A 27,408-nucleotide genomic window follows, 5' to 3' on the forward strand; every position below is an offset into this window, starting at 1 on the left:
CCCAAGGGGGCAGAAATCACTAGGCACCGGGGATTTGTTTTTTGGCGCCAATGTCACGCAGGGGGAGCGACCCCGTAGGCAAGGGTCGCTCCCGGGGGGGGTGGGGGTTGGGGGGGCAAATTTATTTTAGGCCATTTCTGCCCCCCCGGGGGACAGATCGGCCTATTATTAGGCCGAACTGCCCCCGGGGGGGGGGCAGAACACTCTAGGCGCCAGGGCAATTTTTTTTTGTGTTTTTTTTTTGTTGTTTCTTTTTTTAGAGATGGGGAGCGACCCATCAGGCAAGGGTCGCTCCCCTGGGGGGGCAAATTGTATTTAGACCATTTCTGCCCCCCTGGGGGCAGATTGGCCAATTTTAGGTTAATCTGCCCCCAAGGGGGCAGAAACCACTAGGCACCGGGGATTTGTTTTTTGGCGCCAATGTCACGCAGGGGGAGCGACCCCGTAGGCAAGGGTCGCTCCCGGGGGGGGGGGGGGGTTGGGGGGGCAAATTTATTTTAGGCCATTTCTGCCCCCCCGGGGGACAGATCGGGCTATTATTAGGCCGAACTGCCCCCCGGGGGGGGCAGAACACTCTAGGCGCCAGGGCAATTTTTTTTTTGTGTGTTTTTTTTTTGTTGTTTCTTTTTTTAGAGATGGGGAGCGACCCATCAGGCAAGGGTCGCTCCCCTGTGGGGGCAAATTGTATTTAGACCATTTCTGCCCCCCTGGGGGCAGATTGGCCAATTTTAGGTCAATCTGCCCCCAAGGGGGCAGAAACCACTAGGCACCGGGGATTTGTTTTTTGGCGCCAATGTCACGCAGGGGGAGCGACCCCGTAGGCAAGGGTCGCTCCCGGGGGGGGGGTGGGGGTTGGGGGGGCGAATTTATTTTAGGCCATTTCTGCCCCCCCGGGGGACAGATCGGCCTATTATTAGGCCGAACTGCCCCCGGGGGGGGGGGGCAGAACACTCTAGGCGCCAGGGCAATTTTTTTTTTGTGTTTTTTTTTTTGTTGTTTCTTTTTTTAGAGATGGGGAGCGACCCATCAGGCAAGGGTCGCTCCCCTGGGGGGGCAAATTGTATTTAGACCATTTCTGCCCCCCTGGGGGCAGATTGGCCAATTTTAGGTCAATCTGCCCCCAAGGGGGCAGAAACCACTAGGCACCGGGGATTTGTTTTTTGGCGTCAATGTCACGCAGGGGGAGCGACCCCGTAGGCAAGGGTCGCTCCCGGGGGGGGGTGGGGGTTGGGGGGGCAAATTTATTTTAGGCCATTTGTGCCCCCCCGGGGGACAGATCGGCCTATTATTAGGCCGAACTGCCCCCCGGGGGGGGGGGGCAGAACACTCTAGGCGCCAGGGCAATATTTTTTTTGTGTTTTTTTTTTTTGTTGTTTCTTTTTTTAGAGATGGGGAGCGACCCATCAGGCAAGGGTCGCTCCCCTGGGGGGGCAAATTGTATTTAGACCATTTCTGCCCCCCTGGGGGCAGATTGGCCAATTTTAGGTCAATCTGCCCCCAAGGGGGCAGAAACCACTAGGCACCGGGGATTTGTTTTTTGGCGTCAATGTCACGCAGGGGGAGCGACCCCGTAGGCAAGGGTTGCTCCCGGGGGGGGGGTGGGGGTTGGGGGGGCAAATTTATTTTAGGCCATTTCTGCCCCCCCGGGGGACAGATCGGCCTATTATTAGGCCGAACTGCCCCCGGGGGAGGGGGCAGAACACTCTAGGCGCCAGGGCAATTTTTTTTTTGTGTTTTTTTTTTTTGTTGTTTCTTTTTTTAGAGATGGGGAGCGACCCATCAGGCAAGGGTCGCTCCCCTGGGGGGGCAAATTGTATTTAGACCATTTCTGCCCCCCTGGGGGCAGATTGGCCAATTTTAGGTCAATCTGCCCCCAAGGGGGGCAGAAACCACTAGGCACCGGGGATTTGTTTTTTGGCACCAATGTCACGCAGGGGGAGCGACCCCGTAGGCAAGGGTCGCTCCCGGGGGGGGGGTGGGGGTTGGGGGGGCAAATTTATTTTAGGCCATTTCTGCCCCCCCGGGAGACAGATCGGCCTATTATTAGGCCGAACTGCCCCCTGGGGGGGGGGCAGAACACTCTAGGCGCCAGGGCAATTTTTTTTTGTGTGTTTTTTTTTTGTTGTTTCTTTTTTTAGAGATGGGGAGCGACCCATCAGGCAAGGGTCGCTCCCCTGGGGGGGCAAATTGTATTTAGACCATTTCTGACCCCCGGGGGGCAGATTGGCCAATTTTAGGTCAATCTGCCCCCAAGGGGGCAGAAACCACTAGGCACCGGGGATTTGTTTTTTGGCGCCAATGTCACGCAGGGGGAGCGACCCCGTAGGCAAGGGTCGCTCCCGGGGGGGGGGTGGGTGTTGGGGGGGCAAATTTATTTTTGGCCATTTCTGCCCCCCCGGGGGGCAGATCGGCCTATTATTAGGCCGATCTGCCCCCGGGGGGGGGGGGGGGCAGAAACCTCTAGGCGCCAGGGGAATTTTTCTTTTTTTTCTTTTTTTTTTCTTTGTTTTTTTTTTTCAGAGATGGGGAGCGACCCATCAGGCAAAAGTCGCTCCCCTGGGGGACAAATTGTATTTAGGCCATTTCTGCCCCCCTTGGGGGCAGATTGGCTGAGTTTAGGTCAACCTGCCCCCAAGGGCGCAGAAACCACTAGGCACTGGGGATTTGTTTTTTGGTGCCAATGTCACGCAGGGGGAGCGACCCCGTAGGCAAGGGTCGCTCCCGGCGGGGGAGGGTGGGGGTTGGGGGGGCACATTTATTTTAGGGCATTTCTGCCCCCCCCCCCCCCTGGGGCCGGCTGAGCTACAGGCCAAACACCACAGGTAGGCACCTTGCAAAAAACACCTCTATTTTCTGTGAAAAAATATGTTGTGTCCACGTTGTGTTTTGGGCCATTTCCTTTTGTGGGCGCTAGGCCTACCCACAGAAGTGATGTACCATTTTTATCGAGAGACTTAGGGGAACGCTGGGTGGAAGGAAATTTGTGGCTCCTCTCAGATTCCAGAACTTTCTGTCACCGAAATGAGAGGAAAAAGTGTTTTTTGGGCCAAATTTTGATGTTTGCAAAGGATTCTGGGTAACATAACCTGGTCAGAGCCCCGCAAGTCACCCCATCTTGGATTCCCCTGGGTTTCTAGTTTTCAAAAATGCACTGGTTTGCTAGGTTTCCTCAGGTGTCGGCTGAGCTACAGGCCAAAATCCACAGGTAGGCACTGCTTTTTATAAAAAAATGTGATGTGTCCACGTTGTGTTTTGGGCCCTTTCCTTTCGTGGGCGCTAGTCCTACCCACACAAGTGAGGTATCATTTTTATCGGGAGACTTGGGGGAACGCTGGGTAGAAGGAAATTTGTGGCTCCTCTCAGATTCCAGAACTTTCTGCCACAGAAATGTGAGTAACATGTGTATTTTTAGCCAAATTTTGAGGTTTGCAAAGGATTCTGGGTAACAGAACCTGGTCCGAGCCCCGCAAGTCACCCCTCCTTGGATTCCCCTAGGTCTCTAGTTTTCAGAAATGCACAGGTTTGGTAGGTTTCCCTAGGTGCTGGCTGAGCTAGAGGCCAAAATCTACAGGTAGGCACTTCGCAAAAAACACCTCTGTTTTTTTCCAAAATTTAGGATGTGTCCACGTTGCGCTTTGGGGTGTTTCCTGTCGCCGGCGCTAGGCCTACCCACGCAAGTGAGGTATCATTTTTATCGGGAGACTTGGGGGAATGCTGGGTGGAAGGAAATTTGTAGCTCCTCTCAGATTCCAGAACTTTCTGCCACAGAAATGTGAGGGACATGTGTTTTTTTAGCCAAATTTTGAGGTTTGCAAAGGATTCTGGGTAACAGAACCTGGTCCGAGCCCCGCAAGTCACCCCTCCTTGGATTCCCCTAGGTCTCTAGTTTTCAGAAATGCACAGGTTTGGTAGGTTTCCCTAGGTGCCGGCTGAGCTAGAGGCCAAAATCTACAGGTAGGCACTTCGCAAAAAACACCTCTGTTTTTTTCCAAAATTTAGGATGTGTCCACGTTGCGCTTTGGGGTGTTTCCTGTCGCCGGCGCTAGGCCTACCCACGCAAGTGAGGTATCATTTTTATTCGGAGACTTGGGGAAACGCTGGGTAGAAAGAAATTTGTGGCTCCTCTCAGATTCCAGAACTTTCTGCCACAGAAATGTGAGTAACATGTGTATTTTTAGCCAAATTTTGAGGTTTGCAAAGGATTCTGGGTAACAGAACCTGGTCCGAGCCCCGCAAGTCACCCCTCCTTGGATTCCCCTAGGTCTCTAGTTTTCAGAAATGCACAGGTTTGGTAGGTTTCCCTAGGTGCCGGCTGAGCTAGAGGCCAAAATCTACAGGTAGGCACTTCGCAAAAAACACCTCTGTTTTTTTCCAAAATTTAGGATGTGTCCACGTTGCGCTTTGGGGTGTTTCCTGTCGCCGGCGCTAGGCCTACCCACGCAAGTGAGGTATCATTTTTATCGGGAGACTTGGGGGAACGCTGGGTAGAAGGAAATTTGTGGCTCCTCTCAGATTCCAGAACTTTCTGCCACAGAAATGTGAGTAACATGTGTATTTTTAGCCAAATTTTGAGGTTTGCAAAGGATTCTGGGTAACAGAACCTGGTCCGAGCCCCGCAAGTCACCCCTCCTTGGATTCCCCTAGGTCTCTAGTTTTCAGAAATGCACAGGTTTGGTAGGTTTCCCTAGGTGCCGGCTGAGCTAGAGGCCAAAATCTACAGGTAGGCGCTTTGCAAAAAACACCTCTGTTTTTTTCCAAAATTTAGGATGTGTCCACGTTGCGCTTTGGGGTGTTTCCTGTCGCCGGCGCTAGGCCTACCCACGCAAGTGAGGTATCATTTTTATCGGGAGACTTGGGGGAACGCTGGGTGGAAGGAAATTTGTAGCTCCTCTCAGATTCCAGAACTTTCTGCCACAGAAATGTGAGGGACATGTGTTTTTTTAGCCAAATTTTGAGGTTTGCAAAGGATTCTGGGTAACAGAAAACCTTCATGGTCCGAGCCACACAAGTCACCCCTCCTTGGATTCCCCTAGGTCTCTAGTTTTCAGAAATGTACAGGTTTGGTAGGTTTCCCTAGGTGGCGGCTGAGCTAGAGGCCAAAATCTCCAGGTAGTCACTTTGCTAAAAACAGCTCTGTTTTCTGTGATGTGTCCTCGTTGTGTTTTGGGGCATATCCTGTCGCGGGCGCTAGGCCTACCCACACAAGTGAGGTATCATTTTTATCGGGAGACGTGGGGGAACGCTGGGTGGAAGGAAATTTGTGGCTCCTCTCAGATTCCAGAACTTTCTGCCACAGAAATGTGAGGAACATGTGTTTTTTTAGCCAAATTTTGAGGTTTGCAAAGGATTCTGGGTAACAGAACCTGGTCCGAGCCACACAAGTCACCCCTCCTTAGATTCCCCTAGGTCTCTAGTTTTCAGAAATGCACAGGTTTGGTAGGTTTCCCTAGGTGCCGGCTGAGATAGAGGCCAAAATCTACAGGGAGTCACTTTGCTAAAAACAGCTCTGTTTTCTGTGATATGTCCACGTTGTGTTTTGGGGCATATCCTGTCGCGGGCGCTAGGCCTACCCACACAAGTGAGGTATCATTTTATCGGGAGACGTGGCGGAACGCTGGGTGGAAGGAAATTTGTGGCTCCTCTCAGATTCCAGAACTTTCTGCCACAGAAATGTGAGGAACATGTGTTTTTTTAGCCAAATTTTGAGATTTGCAAAGGATTCTGGGTAACAGAACCTGGTCCGAGCCCCGCAAGTCACCCCTCCTTGGATTCCCCTAGGTCTCTAGTTTTCAGAAATGCACAGGTTTGGTAGGTTTCCCTAGGTGGCGGCTGAGCTAGAGGCCAAAATCTACAGGTAGTCACTTTGCTAAAAACAGCTCTGTTTTCTGTGATATGTCCACGTTGTGTTTTGGGGCATATCCTGTCGCGGGCGCTAGGCCTACCCACACAAGTGAGGTATCCTTTTTATCGGGAGACGTGGGGGAACGCTGGGTGGAAGGAAATTTGTGGCTCCTCTCAGATTCCAGAACTTTCTGCCACAGAAATGTGAGGAACATGTGTTTTTTTAGCCAAATTTTGAGGTTTGCAAAGGATTCTGGGTAACAGAACCTGGTCCGAGCCCCGCAAGTCACCCCTCCTTGGATTCCCCTAGGTCTCTAGTTTTCAGAAATGCACAGGTTTGGTAGGTTTCCCTAGGTGGCGGCTGAGCTAGAGGCCAAAATCTACAGGTAGTCACTTTGCTAAAAACAGCTCTGTTTTCTGTGATATGTCCACGTTGTGTTTTGGGGCATATCCTGTCGCGGGCGCTAGGCCTACCCACACAAGTGAGGTATCATTTTTATCGGGAGACGTGGGGGAACGCTGGGTGGAAGGAAATTTGTGGCTCCTCTCAGATTCCAGAACTTTCTGCCACAGAAATGTGAGGAACATGTGTTTTTTTAGCCAAATTTTGAGGTTTGCAAAGGATTCTGGGTAACAGAACCTGGTCCGAGCCCTGCAAGTCACCCCTCCTTGGATTCCCCTAGGTCTCTAGTTTTCAGAAATGCACAGGTTTGGTAGGTTTCCCTAGGTGGCGGCTGAGCTAGAGGCCAAAATCTACAGGTAGTCACTTTGCTAAAAACAGCTCTGTTTTCTGAGATATGTCCACGTTGTGTTTTGGGGCATATCCTGACGCGGGCGCTAGGCCTACCCACACAAGTGAGGTATCATTTTTATCGGGAGACGTGGGGGAACGCTGGGTGGAAGGAAATTTGTGGCTCCTCTCAGATTCCAGAACTTTCTGCCACAGAAATGTGAGGAACATGTGTTTTTTTAGCCAAATTTTGAGGTTTGCAAAGGATTCTGGGTAACAGAACCTGGTCCGAGCCACATAAGTCACCCCTCCTTAGATTCCCCTAGGTCTCTAGTTTTCAGAAATGCACAGGTTTGGTAGGTTTCCCTAGGTGCCGGCTGAGATAGAGGCCAAAATCTACAGGTAGTCACTTTGCTAAAAACAGCTCTGTTTTCTGTGATATGTCCACGTTGTGTTTTGGGGCATATCCTGTCGCGGGCGCTAGGCCTACCCACACAAGTGAGGTATCATTTTTATTGGGAGACGTGGGGGAACGCTGGGTGGAAGGAAATTTGTGGCTCCTCTCAGATTCCAGAACTTTCTGCCACAGAAATGTGAGGAACATGTGTTTTTTTAGCCAAATTTTGAGATTTGCAAAGGATTCTGGGTAACAGAACCTGGTCCGAGCCCCGCAAGTCACCCCTCCTTGGATTCCCCTAGGTCTCTAGTTTTCAGAAATGCACAGGTTTGGTAGGTTTCCCTAGGTGGCGGCTAAGCTAGAGGCCAAAATCTACAGGTAGTCACTTTGCTAAAAACAGCTCTGTTTTCTGTGATATGTCCACGTTGTGTTTTGGGGCATATCCTGTCGCGGGCGCTAGGCCTACCCACACAAGTGAGGTATCCTTTTTATCGGGAGACGTGGGGGAACGCTGGGTGGAAGGAAATTTGTGGCTCCTCTCAGATTCCAGAACTTTCTGCCACAGAAATGTGAGGAACATGTGTTTTTTTAGCCAAATTTTGAGGTTTGCAAAGGATTCTGGGTAACAGAACCTGGTCCGAGCCCCGCAAGTCACCCCTCCTTGGATTTCCCTAGGTCTCTAGTTTTCAGAAATGCACAGGTTTGGTAGGTTTCCCTAGGTGGCGGCTGAGCTAGAGGCCAAAATCTACAGGTAGTCACTTTGCTAAAAACAGCTCTGTTTTCTGTGATATGTCCACGTTGTGTTTTGGGGCATATCCTGTCGCGGGCGCTAGGCCTACCCACACAAGTGAGGTATCATTTTTATCGGGAGACGTGGGGGAACGCTGGGTGGAAGGAAATTTGTGGCTCGTCTCAGATTCCAGAACTTTCTGCCACAGAAATGTGAGGAACATGTGTTTTTTTTAGCCAAATTTTGAGATTTGCAAAGGATTCTGGGTAACAGAACCTGGTCCGAGCCCCGCAAGTCACCCCTTCTTGGATTCCCCTAGGTCTCTAGTTTTCAGAAATGCACAGGTTTGGTAGGTTTCCCTAGGTGGCGGCTGAGCTAGAGGCCAAAATCTACAGGTAGTCACTTTGCTAAAAACAGCTCTGTTTTCTGTGATATGTCCACGTTGTGTTTTGGGGCATATCCTGTCGCGGGCGCTAGGCCTACCCACACAAGTGAGGTATCATTTTTATCGGGAGACGTGGGGGAACGCTGGGTGGAAGGAAATTTGTGGCTCCTCTCAGATTTCAGAACTTTCTGCCACAGAAATGTGAGGAACATGTGTTTTTTTAGCCAAATTTTGAGGTTTGCAAAGGATTCTGGGTAACAGAACCTGGTCCGAGCCCTGCAAGTCACCCCTCCTTGGATTCCCCTAGGTCTCTAGTTTTCAGAAATGCACAGGTTTGGTAGGTTTCCCTAGGTGGCGGCTGAGCTAGAGGCCAAAATCTACAGGTAGTCACTTTGCTAAAAACAGCTCTGTTTTCTGTGATATGTCCACGTTGTGTTTTGGGGCATATCCTGACGCGGGCGCTAGGCCTACCCACACAAGTGAGGTATCATTTTTATCGGGAGACGTGGGGGAACGCTGGGTGGAAGGAAATTTGTGGCTCCTCTCAGATTCCAGAACTTTCTGCCACAGAAATGTGAGGAACATGTGTTTTTTTAGCCAAATTTTGAGGTTTGCAAAGGATTCTGGGTAACAGAACCTGGTCCGAGCCACACAAGTCACCCCTCCTTGGATTCCCCTAGGTCTCTAGTTTTCAGAAATGCACAGGTTTGGTAGGTTTCCCTAGGTGGCGGCTGAGCTAGAGGCCAAAATCTACAGGTAGTCACTTTGCTAAAAACAGCTCTGTTTTCTGTGATATGTCCACGTTGTGTTTTGGGGCATATCCTGTCGCGGGTGCTAGGCCTACCCACACAAGTGAGGTATCATTTTTATCGAGAGACGTGGGGGAACGCTGGGTGGAAGGAAATTTGTGGCTCCTCTCAGATTCCAGAACTTTCTGCCACAGAAATGTGAGGAACATGTGTTTTTTTAGCCAAATTTTGAGGTTTGCAAAGGATTCTGGGTAACAGAACCTGGTCCGAGCCACACAAGTCACCCCTCCTTGGATTCCCCTAGGTCTCTAGTTTTCAGAAATGCACAGGTTTGGTAGGTTTCCCTAGGTGGCGGCTGAGCTAGAGGCCAAAATCTACAGGTAGTCACTTTGCTAAAAACAGCTCTGTTTTCTGTGATGTGTCCACGTTGTGTTTTGGGGCATATCCTGTCGCGGGTGCTAGGCCTACCCACACAAGTGAGGTACCATTTTTATCGGGAGACTTGGGGGAACATAGATTAGCAAAACAAGTACTATTGCCCCTTGTCTTTCTCTACATTTTTTCCTTCCAAATATAGGAGTGTGTGTAAAAAAGACATCTATTTGAGAAATTCCCTGTAATTCACGTGCTACTATGGTCACCCCGGAATTCAGAGATGTGCAAATAACCACTGCTCCTCAACACCTTATCTTGTGCCCTTTTTGGAAATGCAAAGGTTTTCTTGATAGCAATTTTTTACTCCTTATATTTCAGCAAATGAATTGCTGTATACCCGGTATAGAATGAAAACGCACTGCAGGGTGCAGCTCATTTATTGGCTCTGGGTTCCTCGGGTTCTTGATGAACCTACAAACCCTATATATCCCCGCAACCAGAGGAGTCCAGCAGACGTAACGGTATATTGCTTTCGATAATCTGACATTGCAGGGAAAAGTTACAGAGTAAAACGTAGAGAAAAATTGATGTTTTTTTCACCTCAATTTCAATATTTTTCTTTTTCAGCTGTTATTTTCTGTAGGAAACCCTTGTAGGATCTACACAAATGACCCCTTGCTGAATTCAGAATTTTGTCTACTTTTCAGAAATGTTTAGGTTTCTGGGATCCAGCATTGGTTTCATGACCTTTCCTGTCACTGACTGGAAGGAGGCTGAAAGCACAAAAAAATGCACAAATGGGGTATGCCCCAGTAAAATGCCAAAATTGTGTTGAAAAATTGGGTTTTCTGATTCAAGTCTGCCTGTTCCTGAAAGCTGGGAAGCTGCTGAGTTTAGCACTGCAAACCCTTTGTTGATGCCATTTTCAGGGGAAAAACCACAAGCCTTCTTCTGCAGCCACTTTTTCCAATTTTTTTGAAAAAAACGAAATTTTCACTGTATTTTGGCCAATTTCTTGGCCTCCTTCAGGGGAACCCACAAAGTCTGGGTACCTCTAGAATCCCTAGGATGTTGGAAAAAAAGGACGCAAATTTGGCTTGGTTAGCTTATGTGGACAAAAAGTTATGAGGGCCTAAGCGCGAACTGCCCCAAATAGGCAAAAAAAGGCCCGGCACAGGAGGGGGAAAAGGCCTGGCAGCGAAGGGGTTAACGGGTGGGTCGGAAGTACACTGTATTGTGGCCTTCGCCCCCTTACGTGTAACGTCATACGTCGCCTCTCGTTAGTATTACGTGATAGACGTCTTCCCGCAGTGTGTTGTGGGATTGTGACTACTTCAAGGGCATTTTTTCAAATTTTATTTTATAGAAAGAATTGCTTTAGTTCGGTTTCAAGATGGTAGAAGAGTTCGTGAAGGGGAATCGGAAGCTGGCCGAGTATGTAAAGACCTTCCAGTCCTTCTGTGAGAGCGACAAGCAGTGGAAGGCACGCATGGAGTTCCTTCTCCGCAACATAGAGGCGTACCCGGACCCTGATCAGATTGATCATCTGCTGGCGCTCTCTATGGTCTGGGCCAATCACGTTTTCATGGGCTGCCGGTAGGTATGACTCTCCTCCGTTACCCATTCTTCACTATCGCTTGTCGAAACCGGTGGTACTTATGTAACGATGTCTCTACCGTTGCGGATTTCAAATCCAGGTGTTATCACGAGAAAGAAAAACTGTGGAATTGAGTTCTAGTTGCGTCTTCAACATTTAAGTTATCCTAATTCGGTTTTGACCAATGAAAGTGAACTTGGATCACTGCTCTCCCAACGCGCACGTCGGTGAACAAGAATCCGAGGCCTGTCTTTTTTTTTGGTTTTGTTGTTGTGCAGACCCATCCAACAGTGCCCTCCCAAAAGCAGGCAGGTCCAATAGTCTTAGGCTGTTCTTTAAGGGAAGAATAGTGAAGCTGTACTCGCAACAAAGAGCTGTTACGTTCTCTTATTTGGCGTGAAAGTGAGTCATTCCTCTATGTGGTTCATTATTACCTAAGTACTTGAGACGTATTTCTTCGTGTGTCCAACATGCCACGTTACTGTGGAGTCCATGCGTATCGGCGTCTATCTGTATTTCTGCGCGCGTCTGTTAACAAAAGCCCTGGGCTGTATGTCTGCAGATCTGATGTTGTGTATGATCAATTGCAGCGTGTGCGTGGTTTTGTTTGCCCGCAGTGTACAAAAGTATACATTGTCGGTTTTGCCACTGTGTCTTTTTCTGGTATTTACCACCCCAACGTACCTTTGTGGCGCCATGAAAGCTTAAGTTATGACGGAGGTTGGCAATGTTAAAATGTGATGTTTTGACTTGTAATTTTTTCATCTGTCCTGGAGCCAATTTAGTAGAACGTTGTGACATATGACAATGCCACGAAGAGCGTTCTTTGCAATTTAAGACTACAGTTGGTGATGGGTGTCTGATAAATACCCCGCGTCCCCTGCACTTACTCTTCACTGAATCCTATCCTGTACCCCGACACGTAAAGGGCTGCTTTGACCCCTATCGACTCAGCATCCAGAACCCAGAATGTTTTTAATGTATACTGTGGGAACAACTCCTGGTGGACAGGGGTAGTTCACGCAAGTTTGAGACTATTGTACTGGTTTTTGTAATGAAAATGGTTGGCCTGTCCGTAGTGCATTTGGGCGCCCGATTTCACACATGATGTGTACTACTGTATCGGTGATAAAACCTCAATAACATCTGCTTAAAAAAAAAAAAAAAATTAAGACTGCAGGGAGTCTCGGGTAAAGAAAAATTCCACAATTCAAGCGAGCCAAAACAAAATATTTGAGTAATCAAAGTGTTGCAGTCCGGAGGTAAGAGGAATTAATTTGTACAATACAAGCTCAAAGAAGAAGAAGCACAGACAACTGTGTTTATGTACTGGGCAAAAGACAATACTCAAAAACTGTTGGAAAGTACCATCTTTCTTGGCATGTTATCCCCATTTTTACCTCTGTCAATATGTTTTTGCCTGTCTCACTGGGATCCTGCTGGTCAGGACCCCAGTGCTTATAGTTTATGGCCTAATGTGTGTGCCTGTATAGTGCTTAACTGTGTCACTGAGGCTCTGCTACTCAGAACCTCAGTGCTAATGCTCTCTCTGTTTTTAAATTTGTCACTATAGGCTAGTGACTGCATTTACCAATTTCATTTGGCACACTGGACCCCCCTTATAAGTCGCTAGTATACGGTACCCAGGGCACTGGGGAAGTGTGAGGGTACCCTTGTACTAGCAAAGGTGCCCCCACATAGCTCAGGGCCATTTCCCAGGACTTAATGGGTGCGGGGACGCCATTACATGTGTGCACTACATATAGGTCAATGCCTATATGTAGCTTCACAATGGTAACTCCGAATATGGCCATGTAAGGTGTCTAAGATCATGGAATTGTCCCCCCATCCCAAATCTGGTATTGGGGAGCCAATTCCATGCATCCTGGGGGCTCCACTATGGACCCCCAGTACTACCAAACCAGCTTTCTGGGGCTTGCACTGCAGCTACAGCTGCTGCCACCTGACAGACATGGGTTCTGCCCTCCTGGGGTCTGAGCCACTCAGTCCCAGGAAGGCAGAACAAAGTATTTCCTCTGAGAGCAGGGAAATAGGTGTTATAGGCTGGGGAGAGGTAGCCTCCCCCAGCCTCTGTAAATGCTTTGAAGGGCACAGATGGTGCCCTCCTTGCATAATCCAGTCTACACCGGTTCAGGGACCCCTTGTCCCTTGCTCTGGCACGAAACTGGACAAAAGAAAGGTGAGTGACCACTCCCCTGTCCATCACCACCCTAGGGGTGGTGCCCAGAGCTCCTCCAGTGTGACCCAGACTTGAGCCACTGTGCTTTGCAAGGTGTGGGGACACTCTGGAGGGCTCTGAGTGGCCAGTGCCAGCAGGTGACTTCAGAGAACCCGCCTGATAGGTCCTTACTTGATAAGGTAACCAGTCCCCCCTCTCATGGCTATTTAGGGTCTCTCCTGTGGGTTCTCTTCAGATTCTATTTGCAAGTTTCCAGCAGGAATCCTCTGCAACTAGTACTTCATCCTCTGACCTCGGATCAACCGCAGCCTGGTCCAGGAACTGCTGTAACAGCGACAACGTATCCACAAGGGATACTTTACTTCTGCAACTTCAGCTCCCTCCAGCAACTGCAACAGTTTCCACAGTGTGCATGCTCTGAGGACTCCTTGTCTTCACCATGCACCAGAAGTATCGATGAAATCTCCTGTGGAGTGACAGTCACTACCCTGCTCACGCAGACACCTTTTAAGTCGGCGACCAGTTCTCTTGGACTCCTCTCACAGTGATGAGCGTGCTCCTTGGAACAGGTCCTGAGGCCCTGCTGTCGCGATTTGGAGGAGGTAAGACCTTGCCTTCCCACAGAACTACGGTACTCGTGCACTGTGTCGTCCTCATCTCCTGAGGCATCTGTGCACTATTTGCAAAAGAACTTCGTGCTCAGCCTCGCCCAGGTCCCCTGCACTCTATCCTGCGATGCTCAACTCGCTGAGTTGATCTCTGGTGGTGTGGGACCTTCCTTTGTAGTGCTGCACCAACCGCATTTTGCACCTCCTTTGTCTCTGTGTCCTGGGACAGCCATGGGTGCTATCTGGTGCTCTGAGCGCTCTCTGAAATGCTGAGAGCCCCCTCTTCCTCCTCAGAGTTGAGGCCCCTAGGTCCCTCCTAGGTCCAGATAGTGCCTAGTTGACGAAAAACATGACTTTGCCGGAACCAAGGCTTGTTGGAGGAATCAAGCGCAAAAACTCGCCTGCATCCAACTTCATGACGTGGGACATCCTTTGCATCACGTAGGAACCCGCTGGCATCTTCCTACCGGGGACTCTTCTTTTGCACCCTCTTCTGGGTTGGCAGGGGCTCCTGTCCTTCCTGGAACGTCATTTGACTTCTGGACTTGGTCTCCTTCTTTTGCAGGTCTTCAGGTCTAGGAATCCACTGTTCGTTGTTTGCAGACCTGGTTGCTGCAATAATCCATATCACGAGGTGTAGTGTCCTAAGGAAACTTGCAGTACTTTACTCCTGCTTTTCTGAGCTCTGGGGTGGGGTAATTTACCTACCTTTACTGTATTCTTACTCTCCCAGCGATTCTGCACACACTATAATTGTCTAGGGGGGAATTCGTGATTCGCATTCCACTTTGTTAGTATATGGTTTGTGTTGCCCCTAGACCTATTTCTTCCCATTGCATTCTAAAGCATTTCCTATTGTTTGCAGTATCCTATGTATACTTACTTGCCTTATTTTGGTGTCTAGTGTATATATTGTGTATAATACTTACCCCCAGAAGGAGTATTGCCTCTAAGATATTTTTGGTACTGTCACCCAAATAAATACCTTTAATTTTGGTAACACTGAGTATTGTCTTATCTTGTGTACAAGTACTGTGTATCTATAAGTGCTATTGCATAAGCTTTGCATGTCTCCTTGTTCAGTATAAGCTGCTCTGCTATAGCTACCTCTATCAGCCTAAGCTGCTAGAACGCTACTACATTCACTCACAAGGGATAACTGGACCTGGTAAAAGGGGTAAGTACCCACTGCAAACTAGGCCAGCCTCCTACAAACATGACACCTAGATTTCTGTCAGACCCTCAACTAGTAGAGTGGGGACGCAATCCACTAGGTCGCCAGATGGCAGTGGGATCTTAAAAAAAAAAAAAAAAAAAACAAGTTTTTAGCTTTGTTAAGCTTCAAGCAGTTGTCTTGCATAAAAGCAATAGCCATGCAACATCTAAAATTGTCAAAAGTATTGGCAAGTTTCCTTGATAGAAACAATCATCTGTGTGTCATCAGTTACAACATCAAAGAAAATCCGTAAGACTATATATATATCTATATCCAAGAGGGTGATATAAAGATAAATGGGAATATATCAGTATCGTACTTCGCAAAGAACTGGTCATGGGCTGAAACGGAGAGCAGTCAATGATTTAGTCCTGTCTGTAATGACAGATGTCACCCAGATTACGACTGAGCCACATATTCTAACAGCAGAGAGACAGGCAATAGGCCAGGATGAAAAATAGTTTTGAAAGCAGCGACCAATGTATGTCTACTGCCGTCAAACAATACTAGTCAGATGAAATACTTTTTCTTCTCTCATAATAGTATGAGTAAAGAAGTTAGACTGTCTTGTCGTGTCAATGTAAAGAAAAATGCAGCATTGACAAAGTCAGTAGGCCTGGTTTGCAATTTGATAGCCACAATGGAATTTTTATTTTTAGTTTTGCATAGAATGCGTTGATGTGATAAAGGGTTTAACACATGCTGATTCAGTATACTTTGAAGGTGTAAATAACAGTCCCTCATGCTTTGTAATGCAAGATACTCCATAGGAGGATAGTAATACATAGTAATACATCAAATGGTCAACAGCATCCGGTGGGAACAAATACTGCTCTCCGCTAAGCCATAACCTGCTCTGCGTATTTATTTTTCTTTCTTTTAGGTTGAGCATAGCAGCGCACAAGCGCTGCTTTTCGGACGTGGTGGTATCTTTGTGGGCTTTTATCCACTCCCACCTCACGCCCATCACTTTCAGTGGTTCATGGGCTTGCCTTTTGAAAATCCTTTGACATTGGTAAATGCTTTACGTTTGAACTGCTTTTGGACCCGACCCTGTTACAAGTATAATTGCACGTTTTCGGATATGTTTGACTGAGAGCTAACTTCCTTTCCCTTTTTGTGTCTCTCTTTTATGCTCATGTTGGCCGTTGCACTTTGAATCGGCTTGCTTATGTCAACTGTGTAATTGACATACCGGTGCCCCCTTACAAGTCCCTAGTATATGGTACCCAGGGCATTGTGGCTTCTGGGGATCCCTAGGTGCTGCAGCATTTCTTTTCATTTCTTTTGCCACTTACAGGGAGCCCATGCAAATGCTTCCAAAGGACTGCCATTGCAACCTGTGTGAAACGGTGAATGCACCTGCTCACTTTTACACTGCACCAGGTCACTTATAAGTCACATATTTACCAAGCCTTCCAAACCTGAAGACTGGGTGCAGAGTACTAGCAGAGGTGCCCCCACATCATCCAGGACTATTTTCCTAGACTTGGCGAGTGCGGGGACTCAATTTTTGTGCGTGCACTGGGCATAGTTCAATATCTACGTCCAGTTTCACAATGATCACTCCGAATATGGCCATTTAAAGTGTCTACCATCTCGGAATTATACCCCAATGCTGATTCTAACATTATTTGTATAATTCCGTGCACTCTGGGGGCTCCTAAGTGGACCCCCAGTACTGCCATACTAGCCTTCTGAGGTTTTTCGGGCAGCCCTAGCTGCTGCCACCTCACTGACAGGTTTCTGCCCTCCTGTTGCTCAGGCAGCTCGAGCCCAGGAAGGCAGAACAAAGAATTTCCCTTGGGAGAGGGGTGTTACACCCTCTCCCTTTGGAAATGGGTGTTCTAGGAAGGGTAGCCTCCGAGAGCCTCTGAAAATGCTTTGAAATAGCACAGATGGTGCCCTTCTTGCATAATCCAGACTTCACCGGTTCAGGGGCCCCCAGTCCCTGCTCTGGCACGAAACTGGACAAAGGAAAGGGGAGTGATCACTCCCCTGTCCATCACCATCCCAGGGGTGGTGCTCAGAGCTCCTCCAGAGTGTCTCTGCATTTTGCCATCTTGGATTCAAAGTTGGCAGGGTGCTCTGGGAGCCTCTGAGTGGCCAGTGCCAGCCCCTGATAGATGCTTACCTCTGTAGCTGACCAATCAACCTTTCAGGGCTAATTAGGGTCTCTCCTCTGGGTGTTTCTTCAGATTGCAAGACTCCAGCAGGAATCCTCTGCATCCTTTACTTCACCTTCTGCAGACAAAACTGCATCTGGACCCTCCAGGAACTCTACAAACTGCAACAAAGAAGCAAAGACGACTTCTGCAAGATTGTATCTTCAGCATCTGCCAGCAACTGCAACTGTTTCCAGGTCATGCATCCTCAGAGGACTGTCTGTCTTCAGCCTTCGCCAGAGGCCACAAGGTCCACCCTGGTCGCAGGCAGCGCCATTTTCCGCTAACCGCGCGCTTTTATGTGTTTGTAGAATCCAGCGACGCAAACCAGACTGCAATCATCCATTCGGCGTGGGACATCATCTGCACCAACCAGGAACCTGCATCCATCTTCTTGGGTGGAGTACTGACTGTTCTTCACTGGTGGTTCTTCTTTTTCACCTTCATCCAGGCTAGCAGGAGCTCCTATTCTCCCTGGACTCTTCAGTGCTTCTTGGACTTGGTCCCTTCTTCCACAGGTCTTTAGTTCTGGGAATCCATCGTTGGTGTCTTGCATTCTCTTCTGTTTCTTGCAAAGTGTTCTAGGAAACTTACTGTGATTTACTCCTGTATTCCTGGGCTCTGGGGTGGGTTCTATTACTTACCTTTTCGTGTTTTCTTACAGTCCCAGCGCCCCTCTACGCACTACACTTTCCTAGGTGGAAAACCGACTTTCACATTCCACTACTTTAGTATATGGCTTGTGTTCCCCCTAGGCCAGGATTGCTGATCATCCCTTAAGAAGCCAGGTGTTCTCAGCTAGGCATGGTGTCTCAATGCCACCGTCGATGCAACCGATCTGCCCAGAGATTCGGCCGTATCCAGTCCACAACGAATCATGAACTTCGCTGCATCCTTCCTGTAGGAAAATGCCACTGTTGGCATGGTTACCCCCTAACGTTTTGCCTTTTTGTTGATGCTAGTTATGATTGAAAGTGTGCTGGGCCCCTGCTAACCAGGCCCCAGCAGCAGTGTTCTTTCCCTAAACTGTACCTTTGCTTCCACAGTTGGCACAGCCCTGCACACAGCTAACTCCCTTGTAAATGGTACCCCTGGTACCACAGGCCCTGTGGCCAGGGAAGGTCTCTAAGGGCTGCCGGGTGTATTATGCCACCCTGGGGACCTCTCACTCAGCACATGCACACTGCCTCACAGCTTGTGTGTGCTGGTGGGGAGAAAATTACTAAGCCGACATGGCACTCCCCTCAGAGTGCCATGCCCACAACCCACTGCCTATGGCATAGGTAAGTCCCCCCTTACAGCCCTGAGGAAGGGGGGCACTATACCACAGGTGAGGGTATAGTTGCATGAGCACTATGCCCCTATAGTGTCAATCCCAAACCTTAGACATTGTAAGTGCAGGGTAGCCATAAGAGTATATGGTCTGGGTTTTTGTCAAACACAAACTCCACAGTTCCATAATGGCTACACTCAATACTGAGAAGTTTATCGAACTTCTCTTCACAATAGATCCACATTGCTGCCAGTGTGGGATTTATTGAGAAATGCACACGGAGGGCATCTTAGAGATGCCCCCTTTATACCAGGTCAACTACTAGTTTCTGCCAGCCTGCCACATCCAGACGGGTTTCTGGCCACATGGGGTGAGTGAGTGCCTTTGTCACTCTGTGGCCAGGAACAAAGCCTGTACTGGGTGGAGGTGCTTCACACCTCCCCCTGCAGGAACTGTAACACCTGGCAGTGAGTGGAGATACCACCAGCCCCCCCTGCCCCCCCTGCCCCCCCCCCCCCCCCCTCCTGCCGGACACAGCCCCCACCGCAGCAAGTCCGGAGGAGATAATGAGAAAAACAAGGAGTCGTCACCCTCCAGCCAGGACCGCCCCTAAGGTATGAAATCCTCCATCTTATTTTGGAGGGTTCACCCCAATAGGTTTAGGGATGTGCCCCCCCCCCTCCCCACAGGGACGAGGCAGAAGGAGGGTGTAGCTACCCTCAAGGACAGTAGCCTTTGGCTACTGCCCCCAAGACCTAAACACCCCTAAATTGAGTATTTAGGGGCGATCCTGAACCCAGGAAATCAGATTCCTGGCGACCTGAGACAAGAAAAAGGACTGATGACTTGAAAGCCCCGCAGAGATGACAACTGATCCTACCGGGCTGTCTTCAGACTAAGAACCTTCACAGCGATGCATCCAGCGGGACCAGTGACCTCTCTTTCCCCCCCCCCCCCCCCCCCCCAACCTGCTAGCAGACTGGAACAGGAGCACCCCTGGTCTCCATAGGTGCCTATGTTATTTTGGCCCTACTTTGACCTCTGCACCTGACCGGCCCTGTGTTGCTGGTGTTTGGGGTTAACTTGCAACCCCAACGGTGGGCTGCCTATGCCCCGGAGACTAAACTTGTTAGTGCTCTACTTACCTGAAAAACTAACCATTACTTAACTCCCCCAGGAACTGTTGATTTTTGCACTGTCCAGTTTTAAAATCGCTTATTGCAATTTTTACCAAAACTGTGTACATTACTGTTTTAATTCAACGTTCCATACTTACCTGTACCTTACAATTTATGTACTTACTTGAATTCTGAATCTTGTGGTTGTAAAATAAATTAAGAAAATAATCTTTTTCTATATAAAAACCTATTGGCTTGGAGTTAAGTCTTTGAGTGTGTGTTCTCATTTATTGCCTGTGTGTGTGTACAACAAATGCTTAACACTGCCCTCTGATAAGCCTACTGCTCGACCACACTACCACAAAATAGAGCATTAGTATTATCTAAGTTTGCCACTATCAACCTGTAAGGGGAACCCTTGGATTTCTGTGCATGCTATCTCCCACTTTGAGATAGTATATACAGAGCCAGCTTCATTAGGATATTAGACCTAGCCTTCACAGAAGGTAGCTCGAGGTCCAGGACGTCAGCCGCCCTTCTCTCCACCCTGGAATTAGAGGCATCCTCCTCGGTAGCCACGGTAGGAGGACCATACCAGTGTCAGGGGAGGTGTTTGGACCACTGGTGTCACCCGAATCCTGCACCCAGTCCATTGGGTCAAGCTGGTATTCTAAAGGGTTCAGCGTCCACTCCAAACTGGGCCCAGGAGAGCCCATAGAGACAAAGTTCTGGTCCTGGGCTGTCATGTATGAGGATAGGATCGATGTCGACTGTGGGCCCAACTACCGTCCGGAGCACCGATGTCTGACCCGACGCCAGGGAAGGTCGATGTGGCCTGAAAGGCGTCTGGTCTGAGATAAGATCCGGAGGGATTACCCCCTTAAGAGCAGTGACCGAAGCAGACTACTTCGAACCTGAAAGGGCCTCCGCTGACTCACCTGTGCCCAACAGCACCGAAGGTGGGTCGGTCTGTCCAAAAATGCGGCGCATTGCCTCCTAAAACTCTTTGAGCTGGGCTGTGGTGGCTCTGACTCCTGGTAAGTCGGGTCGACCCAGATGAAGGCTCAGAGGATGGAAGACTAGAGCGTTGATGCTCTTCCCGTGCCGCGTCCGAGCAACGGGGGTTGAGTCGAACGCTTGTCCTTCGACTTCTTTTTGTGACCTGACTGTCCAGGTGACTTAAAGGTCGAAGAGTGGTGGTGACGCTGCAGCTGGTCTCAAGACCTTCCACTCGAACGAGGCTGTGAGCGTTGCTGAGTTGAGTGTCTGGCTGCCATGAGGTGTAGGGACATCGCCCTCAAAGCTTTCGGGTTCTTGGCCCGACACTCGGAGCACGACTTCAGGTCGTGATCGCGCTCCAGGCACCAAACATATGCGAAGAGCAGATCTGCCACTGACATTGTTCAGTGACAGGAGTCGCAGGGCTTAAATCCGGTCTTGCGAGACAACCCCTTGACTCATCCACGACCTCATCAAAAAGAATTCGACAAAAGTGTTGACGTAGTAAAAAAAATGACTGAGGTAACCCTCTCCGGATCTGCGCGTAGGCTGGCGCGGAAAGAAAAGAACTGCCAGCGCACTGGGGTGGGCTTATATACGACCACGAAATCGCAGCGAACAGTAGGCCAACAATGCTTGTGCAGTCACCCGACACCACCTGACTGCGCACAGAGATACTCCTAAAATAATAATAATAATTCTCTGGATCCAGTCTGACACCTAGGGAAATTCAAAGGTAAGGAATCTGCAACTAATAGTCTCTATCAGATATGCCGGCTCCTCGCAGTCTGAGAAAACCCAGTTGTTTATCACTACCATTTGCAAGGCCCAGTAATATTTAATTACATCAGGGACTGCTAGGCGCTCGTCATACACCCCTCTTTAAAGTTTGCATAGAGCAAAATGTGAGGTTGCACCATTCCAAAGGAGGAGGCGGAGTGCTGCGTCGGTCCTCCAGAAGAGTTCCGGTAGGATCTGACATGAGGTATTCTGGAAGATGTGAAAGGAGACATGGGAGTGGCATAATTTTGTAGATGCTGCTCTGCCCATCTGTGAGAACAGCAGTGACCTTCAACGTGCTACATCTTTATTAAGGTGGTCGATTTGTGAAAGTAAGTTTGTGGTGTTTGGTTATTTTTATTTTTAGGGATTGTCCTGTGGGTCCCTTGTGCCATGGATCCCTAGGTACTTAAACTATCCAGCACTACTGGTGCCTGGAATATCTGCAGGATCCTGTCAACTGAGAGGGTTGGCTGGGTAAGATAAAGCTACACATAGTCGGTGCAGAAAAAGTTGCGCTCCTCCCAGTTGCCACCCATACTCACCCCTTGTACCAAGGGGCCCTGATGCAACCAGGCCGCCAGCTATTCTAGTGCCAAAGTGAATATCATGGGAGAAAGGGGGCAGCCCTATCTTGTGCCCCTGTGCAAGGTTAATGTGTGGGAAAACACATCCATAGCTTTAACCCTTGCTAGTGTCTTTTGATAGAGGAGTTTAACCCAGCTAAAAATTTAGAAACAAATCCCAGTCTTGTCGGCGCTGCAAATATATATAGTTCCATTTGATCCCACTGAATGCCATTTTGACCATTAGGACTGCTTCCCCTGCAGTGAGGTTACTGGTCACATGTAGTGCTCCGATAAGCAGTGTAGGGTAAGCCTTGTGCTTCTATGGGGCATGAAGCCCGACTGGTCAGAGTGGATTACTGTGGTAATGACATTACAAAGCCTATTTGCAAGGACTTTGGTCTCCACATGTAATTGTGATATTGGCACGTAAGAATTACAGTCCATAGATGATTTAGCTGCCTTATGTATAACCATTATTGTTAGATTTGTTTGTCTTTGGGTTGAGAGCCTTCCTCTTGCACCGCCTGAAACATGGCTAGCATGTATGGGGTAAGTTTGTCTACCATTCCCTTGTAGAACTCCACTGGCAGCCCGTTGGGGCCCACCATCTTCCCTGACTGGAGATTTCTTATTACCAGTGCTATCTCAGCTACTGTTTGGTCTGTTTTCAGGGCCTCCCTCGATTCACTAGACCGCGATGGAAGGTTAGTATCTTTTAGGAAATCTTCACAATTACTGGCTGACGTTGTCATTGTGGACTTACATTATAAAGGCCCTCATAGGAGGTGGCTAATACTTTTATGCAAGTGCAAATTATATGGAGTCTTCCGTTGCTATCCACTATCTCGAGTACTCAGGACTTGACTTTCTCCCATTTTTCAAGCCTAGCCAGCAGCTTGTTTGCTTTGTCACCCACATCATAAAGTCAGTGCAGTTTGTGGCAGAGATTCCGAGCCCCTCACACCACCCCCGCCCCTAAAAAAAAAAAACATTCCCTGGCCTCCAGCCTTTTGATATCTTTTTCTGTTTCAGTGCATGTTTAGTTTGTTTTTTCTTGGCCTGTGTTTGTTCCCATATGACTGTTATAAAGGCTTCCCATAAGGTACTCACGGATGCAACTATCCCCACATTTTCTTTGAAGTGTATCTGCCCTGTCCCTTATTTTGTCTTTAATATGTGCATCCTGTATATGCCAAGGATGTAACCTAGGGATCATTACAAAGGTTTGGACCCTTCCTTAAAGTTGGACTTCTACTGGCGAGTGGTCAGAGAGATCTCTGGATCTGATAGTCGCTGCTCGAAATTTGTCTGCGTGCATGCACTGAGTGAAGAGTTGGTCTATCAGTGAAAAACTGTTGTCTCGCAGAGAGATGTGTGCCTTCGACTCTTTTTATTATTGTAATTTCTATACACTTTGATTTGATGCGCAATTCGCTGCAACGTTCTATTTCCGTAATCACACACAAACACGTTCTCGTTGGAAAGTCAAATAGTTATCATTTTTGGAATTTAATCTGTTTCAGTAGACCTGTTATCCCAAAATTCTACATTTGTACATTTTTCCTAAAGTCTGTATAACGGATCTTGACCAGTCAGTAATTCATGTTGCATGAATTACTCTTAGATATGGACCTGCACCTACATGCGTTGTCCCCTTCATTCTATGACAACAAAGCTGAGAAGTTTAATTTAATTTAAGCATGAACTTCACATACACTAGCCTTTTAGGACTACTGTCTGACATGAGTTTGAACTTTATAACCTTCTTTAATTTCTGTAGTTACAGCGATGAGCTTTTAGATCGAGTGAATGGAATGGCTGAAGGGATTGAGGTAGAAGATGCTCCACACTTCACTACTAGAGATGCAGTAATGAAACAGGTAAGATGAGCAAACAACTTTACAGGTGGTCAAATACTTACGAGCACTCAAGTGGAGTTAGCAGTTACATTAGATTAGAAAACTGCATGGAATTTGCACCTTTCTGATTAATGATATAAATTAATGTAAATATCCACTTTGCCCATTGGTGTTTGAAGCATGCTCCTAGAAGGTGACTGGCATCGAAACGCTATGCACATTGTATAACCTTTCTTGTTTTTAATGTAAGGTTTAATGATTAAGATTATGGTGTTTCCTTTAAGCACACCCCACTAACCAGGTTACTTTATTTTCCATTGCCTCAAATATAAAAAAAATCTCCTGGATTACAGGGCATGTTCATACTGTTATAGCACCCAAAAATATACAGTAAGGTTTTAACACTCCTTTATTGCAATGAAGGGAGCACACTTCGCTTCTTAGTTGTCCAGTGTAATAAATAATCCCAGAAAATTGTTAAGTATATGTCTAGGTGTCGCTAACCACTTTATTTTCTCTTGCCTTGATTATAGGGCACGTTAGTATTGTTTTAACAGTATAAAAAATACTATCTAGTAAACTTTCTAAACTCCTTTAGTGCATGGAAAGGAAGTGTTTTACTTAGTTGTCCAGTAAAATAAATAATCTCATGGTGAATATAAATCACCCTTGTGAGTGCACCTCTTCTCTTTGATAAAAACGGTTGTGCGATTAGCTTGGTTCTCACTTAGCATTTCAATCTAAAACTCTTGTTCACAAAAAGTATGTTGCCGTCATCTTTGGTTTCAATATACCAATTGTTTAATCAAACTAATTATGCAGACTTGATGGCTTGCAGTGTGTACCTATTGTGGAAAGTACAGCACATTTAGCCATAGGTGCACGTTGTACTTAACCTGGGCATGTAGTTTGAACATATGTCCATTTGTAGAGCTCTGTTTGCAAACCCTTCTTTATGTGCGACTGTTATCTACGTAGAAGATCGCTGCCAGATTGTGTCCTGTATTTGACAAAGCACTGGCTACAACATTGTACAAGCAGTGGTGTCTAAATGGTTCTTTAGGAGTTGTTAAACCTAGTTATTAACAATGCGTAAATTATTTTCAAAATGTTATCTTAGACGTTGCAAATAACAAAACTAAAGGCCTCTACTTATGCAATTTGTAAGGGTCTATTCAGACCCCAGACCTCATTAGGTATGTATCATCGTCAGATAACCCCCTTACTATTGTATAGTGTTGAATGTCTCTCCCTCATGACCCATACCTATTTAAGAAAAGTAGGGGCAAGGAAGCAAAACCGCTAGAATTGAGGCTGATAAATATAGATCTTATTACCAATTAATAGTGACAGCTGTGGGCTCTCCATGCACTGAGAAACTTCAAGAATTGTAGAAAGAAGATGGATAGGTATATTATGTTGGAATTCTAGCAACACTAGTTTTTTATAAACTCTAAATAAGGAAGTCATTAGGTTGTCACATGCAGGCAAATGTATACGACCGACAGTTGAGGAAAAAAATGACCACTGATTTATCTGACATCAAAAATAATAAAGGTATTTGTTCAATTAAATGCTGATATATTTGAAAAAGTGCTACTCTGCTGAGTTTTAAGGTGGATAGTATCCCTTCAACCAATGCAAGAGTGCTGTGTTTGACCATGGAAGGTAATGAAAGAATAGGGCCTTCATTTGAATTTCCCCATCTATTGTTTGAGCCCCTCTGTATGTCCACTGCCATACTACATTTATTTGACTGATAATCACACAAGAGGTAGAATCAGAAGGATCCAGGACTCAGTGCTCCATCCATTTGTGTTCAGGTGCTTCTATTTATGTTATCTTTTGTCATTTTGTTAAGTTTACCCGTGATTTAGTGTATTTTTTCTTTATAATTTATTTTTTTTATAATTGTAATTATTCTAAACTGTGGAGGCCTGCAAGGTGTGTGGTGTGTGGTATTTTTTTTTTTTTTTTTATATCAACAATTTTCACTTGACAAACTTCACTTGTCTCGATAAGGACTGCAGTATAATCCTGGTTACTGACGTGTACGTGCTGCTACATAAGAGGATCTAATACCAACCACTCATTCTTTGAGCATACTTTGTACTTTTGGAATAATGATTTACCAACACATGACTTCTAGTAACTGCTGGGGGCAAACGATTGTGAGCTTTGGCTGATCCAGTTAAAGTATGAATATATTTAAAGTCACTATCCATGAACTTCTTCTTAGAAGGCTTTCCCTGTTGTGAAACGTTTGGCATTTAAAACGGGCCATAGTGTCCAGTTGAACTGCAACTTGTTTGTATTTCCAGTACTGAAAAAAGTATATTAAATAATCCTATCGCATGACTAGAGCCAAGATTCACTTGTATGATTGTAATATCTATTTATTTACTTTGACAGTAGGTTGCCACATTAAGCTCATTTTTTGTAGTTCTTGTACTACAGGACACAGAGGGGAAAAGTATTTCAAAATAAGCCATTCATTCACATGTTTAAAAAAAAAAAATGGAGACTCCCTCGCATTTTTTTTTTTTTTACTTTAGATATTTCTGCACTTTTTCATACCGAGTTCAATATCAATTTTGGTGTGTTATAACGTTTTTACCCATCTACCCTAATTTTATTTGCAAGCTGATTTTTAGGTCAGGCTAAAAAACGCGTTAATTATTTATTTAATTTTTTCCTCCTTTTCCCGTAACCAGTATTTAAACCTAAACATAGTGGATTTTGACTCCGCTGCAGAAGACCAAATGCTGATGTCCTGCTGTTTTATGATTCCTTCCTCCTCCTTTTGGTTGCATGAGGGACTATTTTAACTATTGAAAGAATACACACACACACACACACACACACACATACATCCACCTGTGCATTCATAAGGTGGCTATATTGTTCATAAAAATTCTTAGTGAAGAATGTTACAGAATACAGCTTGTTCCAAAGAGATAAGGAGCCATTCCGATTGCAGCTAGAACAGTTGTTAGGTTGTGGTAACTTGCTCAGAGAAGAACAGCAATGAATTGTATTGAAATATTCACAATTGTTATAAAAACATTTGTTTTTTTTCTTAATATACACTTTTTGCTTTGTTTACAGCAACGCTAGAAATGGGCGTCAAAACATCTGCTTTCAGTTAAGCTGAGAAGTTAATATTTTGGACTACAGATCTACCCATTTAGTGAGACCAAGAATCTACTGCTGCCATTACAGTTGGACATTTTATAGCTCTGTTGGTGGACTTTTTTTAAGTGCATTTTTATTTTTGATGTTAGTCCTTCAGGAAAGTATTTTTTATGTTGACATACTTTGTTGGTTTAACAGTATACCATTTGTAATACAGCCTGAGAACTATTTATATACTTTTACAGTGTTTTAACGTCTTTTTTTTTTTATCGTTTTCAAGAACAAACAACTGATTGAAGTGTAAATAAATGCACAATATAAATTTAAAATATCTGCACAAGGACTGTAACTCAATAAATCATTTATATTAAGTAATATTTTCTGTTCCTTGTTACTTTGGAAATACGAATCTGCTTCCTATGAATTTTATTTTTATATATGTTAGTGCATGTGTAAATTTAAAGAGGTTTGTAAAAGGCTTTCCTTTTTGTAAGGCTATTGTATTTTAAAAGCTTTGCACAAGGAAGCTAATTGACTTGGGCTGTGAGTTTGTCTTTCTCCCTCAAAGTATTAAAGATTATACAGGGTTGAATAAGTGTGAGGGAGCACAGACGGGAGACATATTTACAGAAGACATATTTACAGAAGACATCAGCCAGGATAATTTGATGGGTCTTGAAGT

At 46.6% G+C, this 27,408-nt stretch overlaps 1 protein-coding gene across 1 annotated transcript; it reads left to right on the forward strand.

The window, feature by feature from the left end:
• The first annotated feature begins 10,486 nt into the window (after positions 1-10,486).
• CDKN2AIPNL (CDKN2A interacting protein N-terminal like) lies at positions 10,487-27,103 on the forward strand. Its single transcript, XM_069199261.1, has 3 exons — positions 10,487-10,803; positions 23,513-23,612; positions 26,700-27,103. Exons 1-3 carry the CDS (start codon positions 10,601-10,603, stop codon positions 26,706-26,708), a joined length of 312 nt encoding a protein of 103 aa, XP_069055362.1. The 5' UTR covers positions 10,487-10,600; the 3' UTR covers positions 26,709-27,103.
• The last annotated feature ends 305 nt before the right edge of the window (positions 27,104-27,408 follow it).

Source organism: Pleurodeles waltl, chromosome 7 (assembly GCF_031143425.1).
Source record: "Pleurodeles waltl isolate 20211129_DDA chromosome 7, aPleWal1.hap1.20221129, whole genome shotgun sequence".
Lineage (NCBI taxonomy): Eukaryota > Metazoa > Chordata > Amphibia > Caudata > Salamandridae > Pleurodeles > Pleurodeles waltl.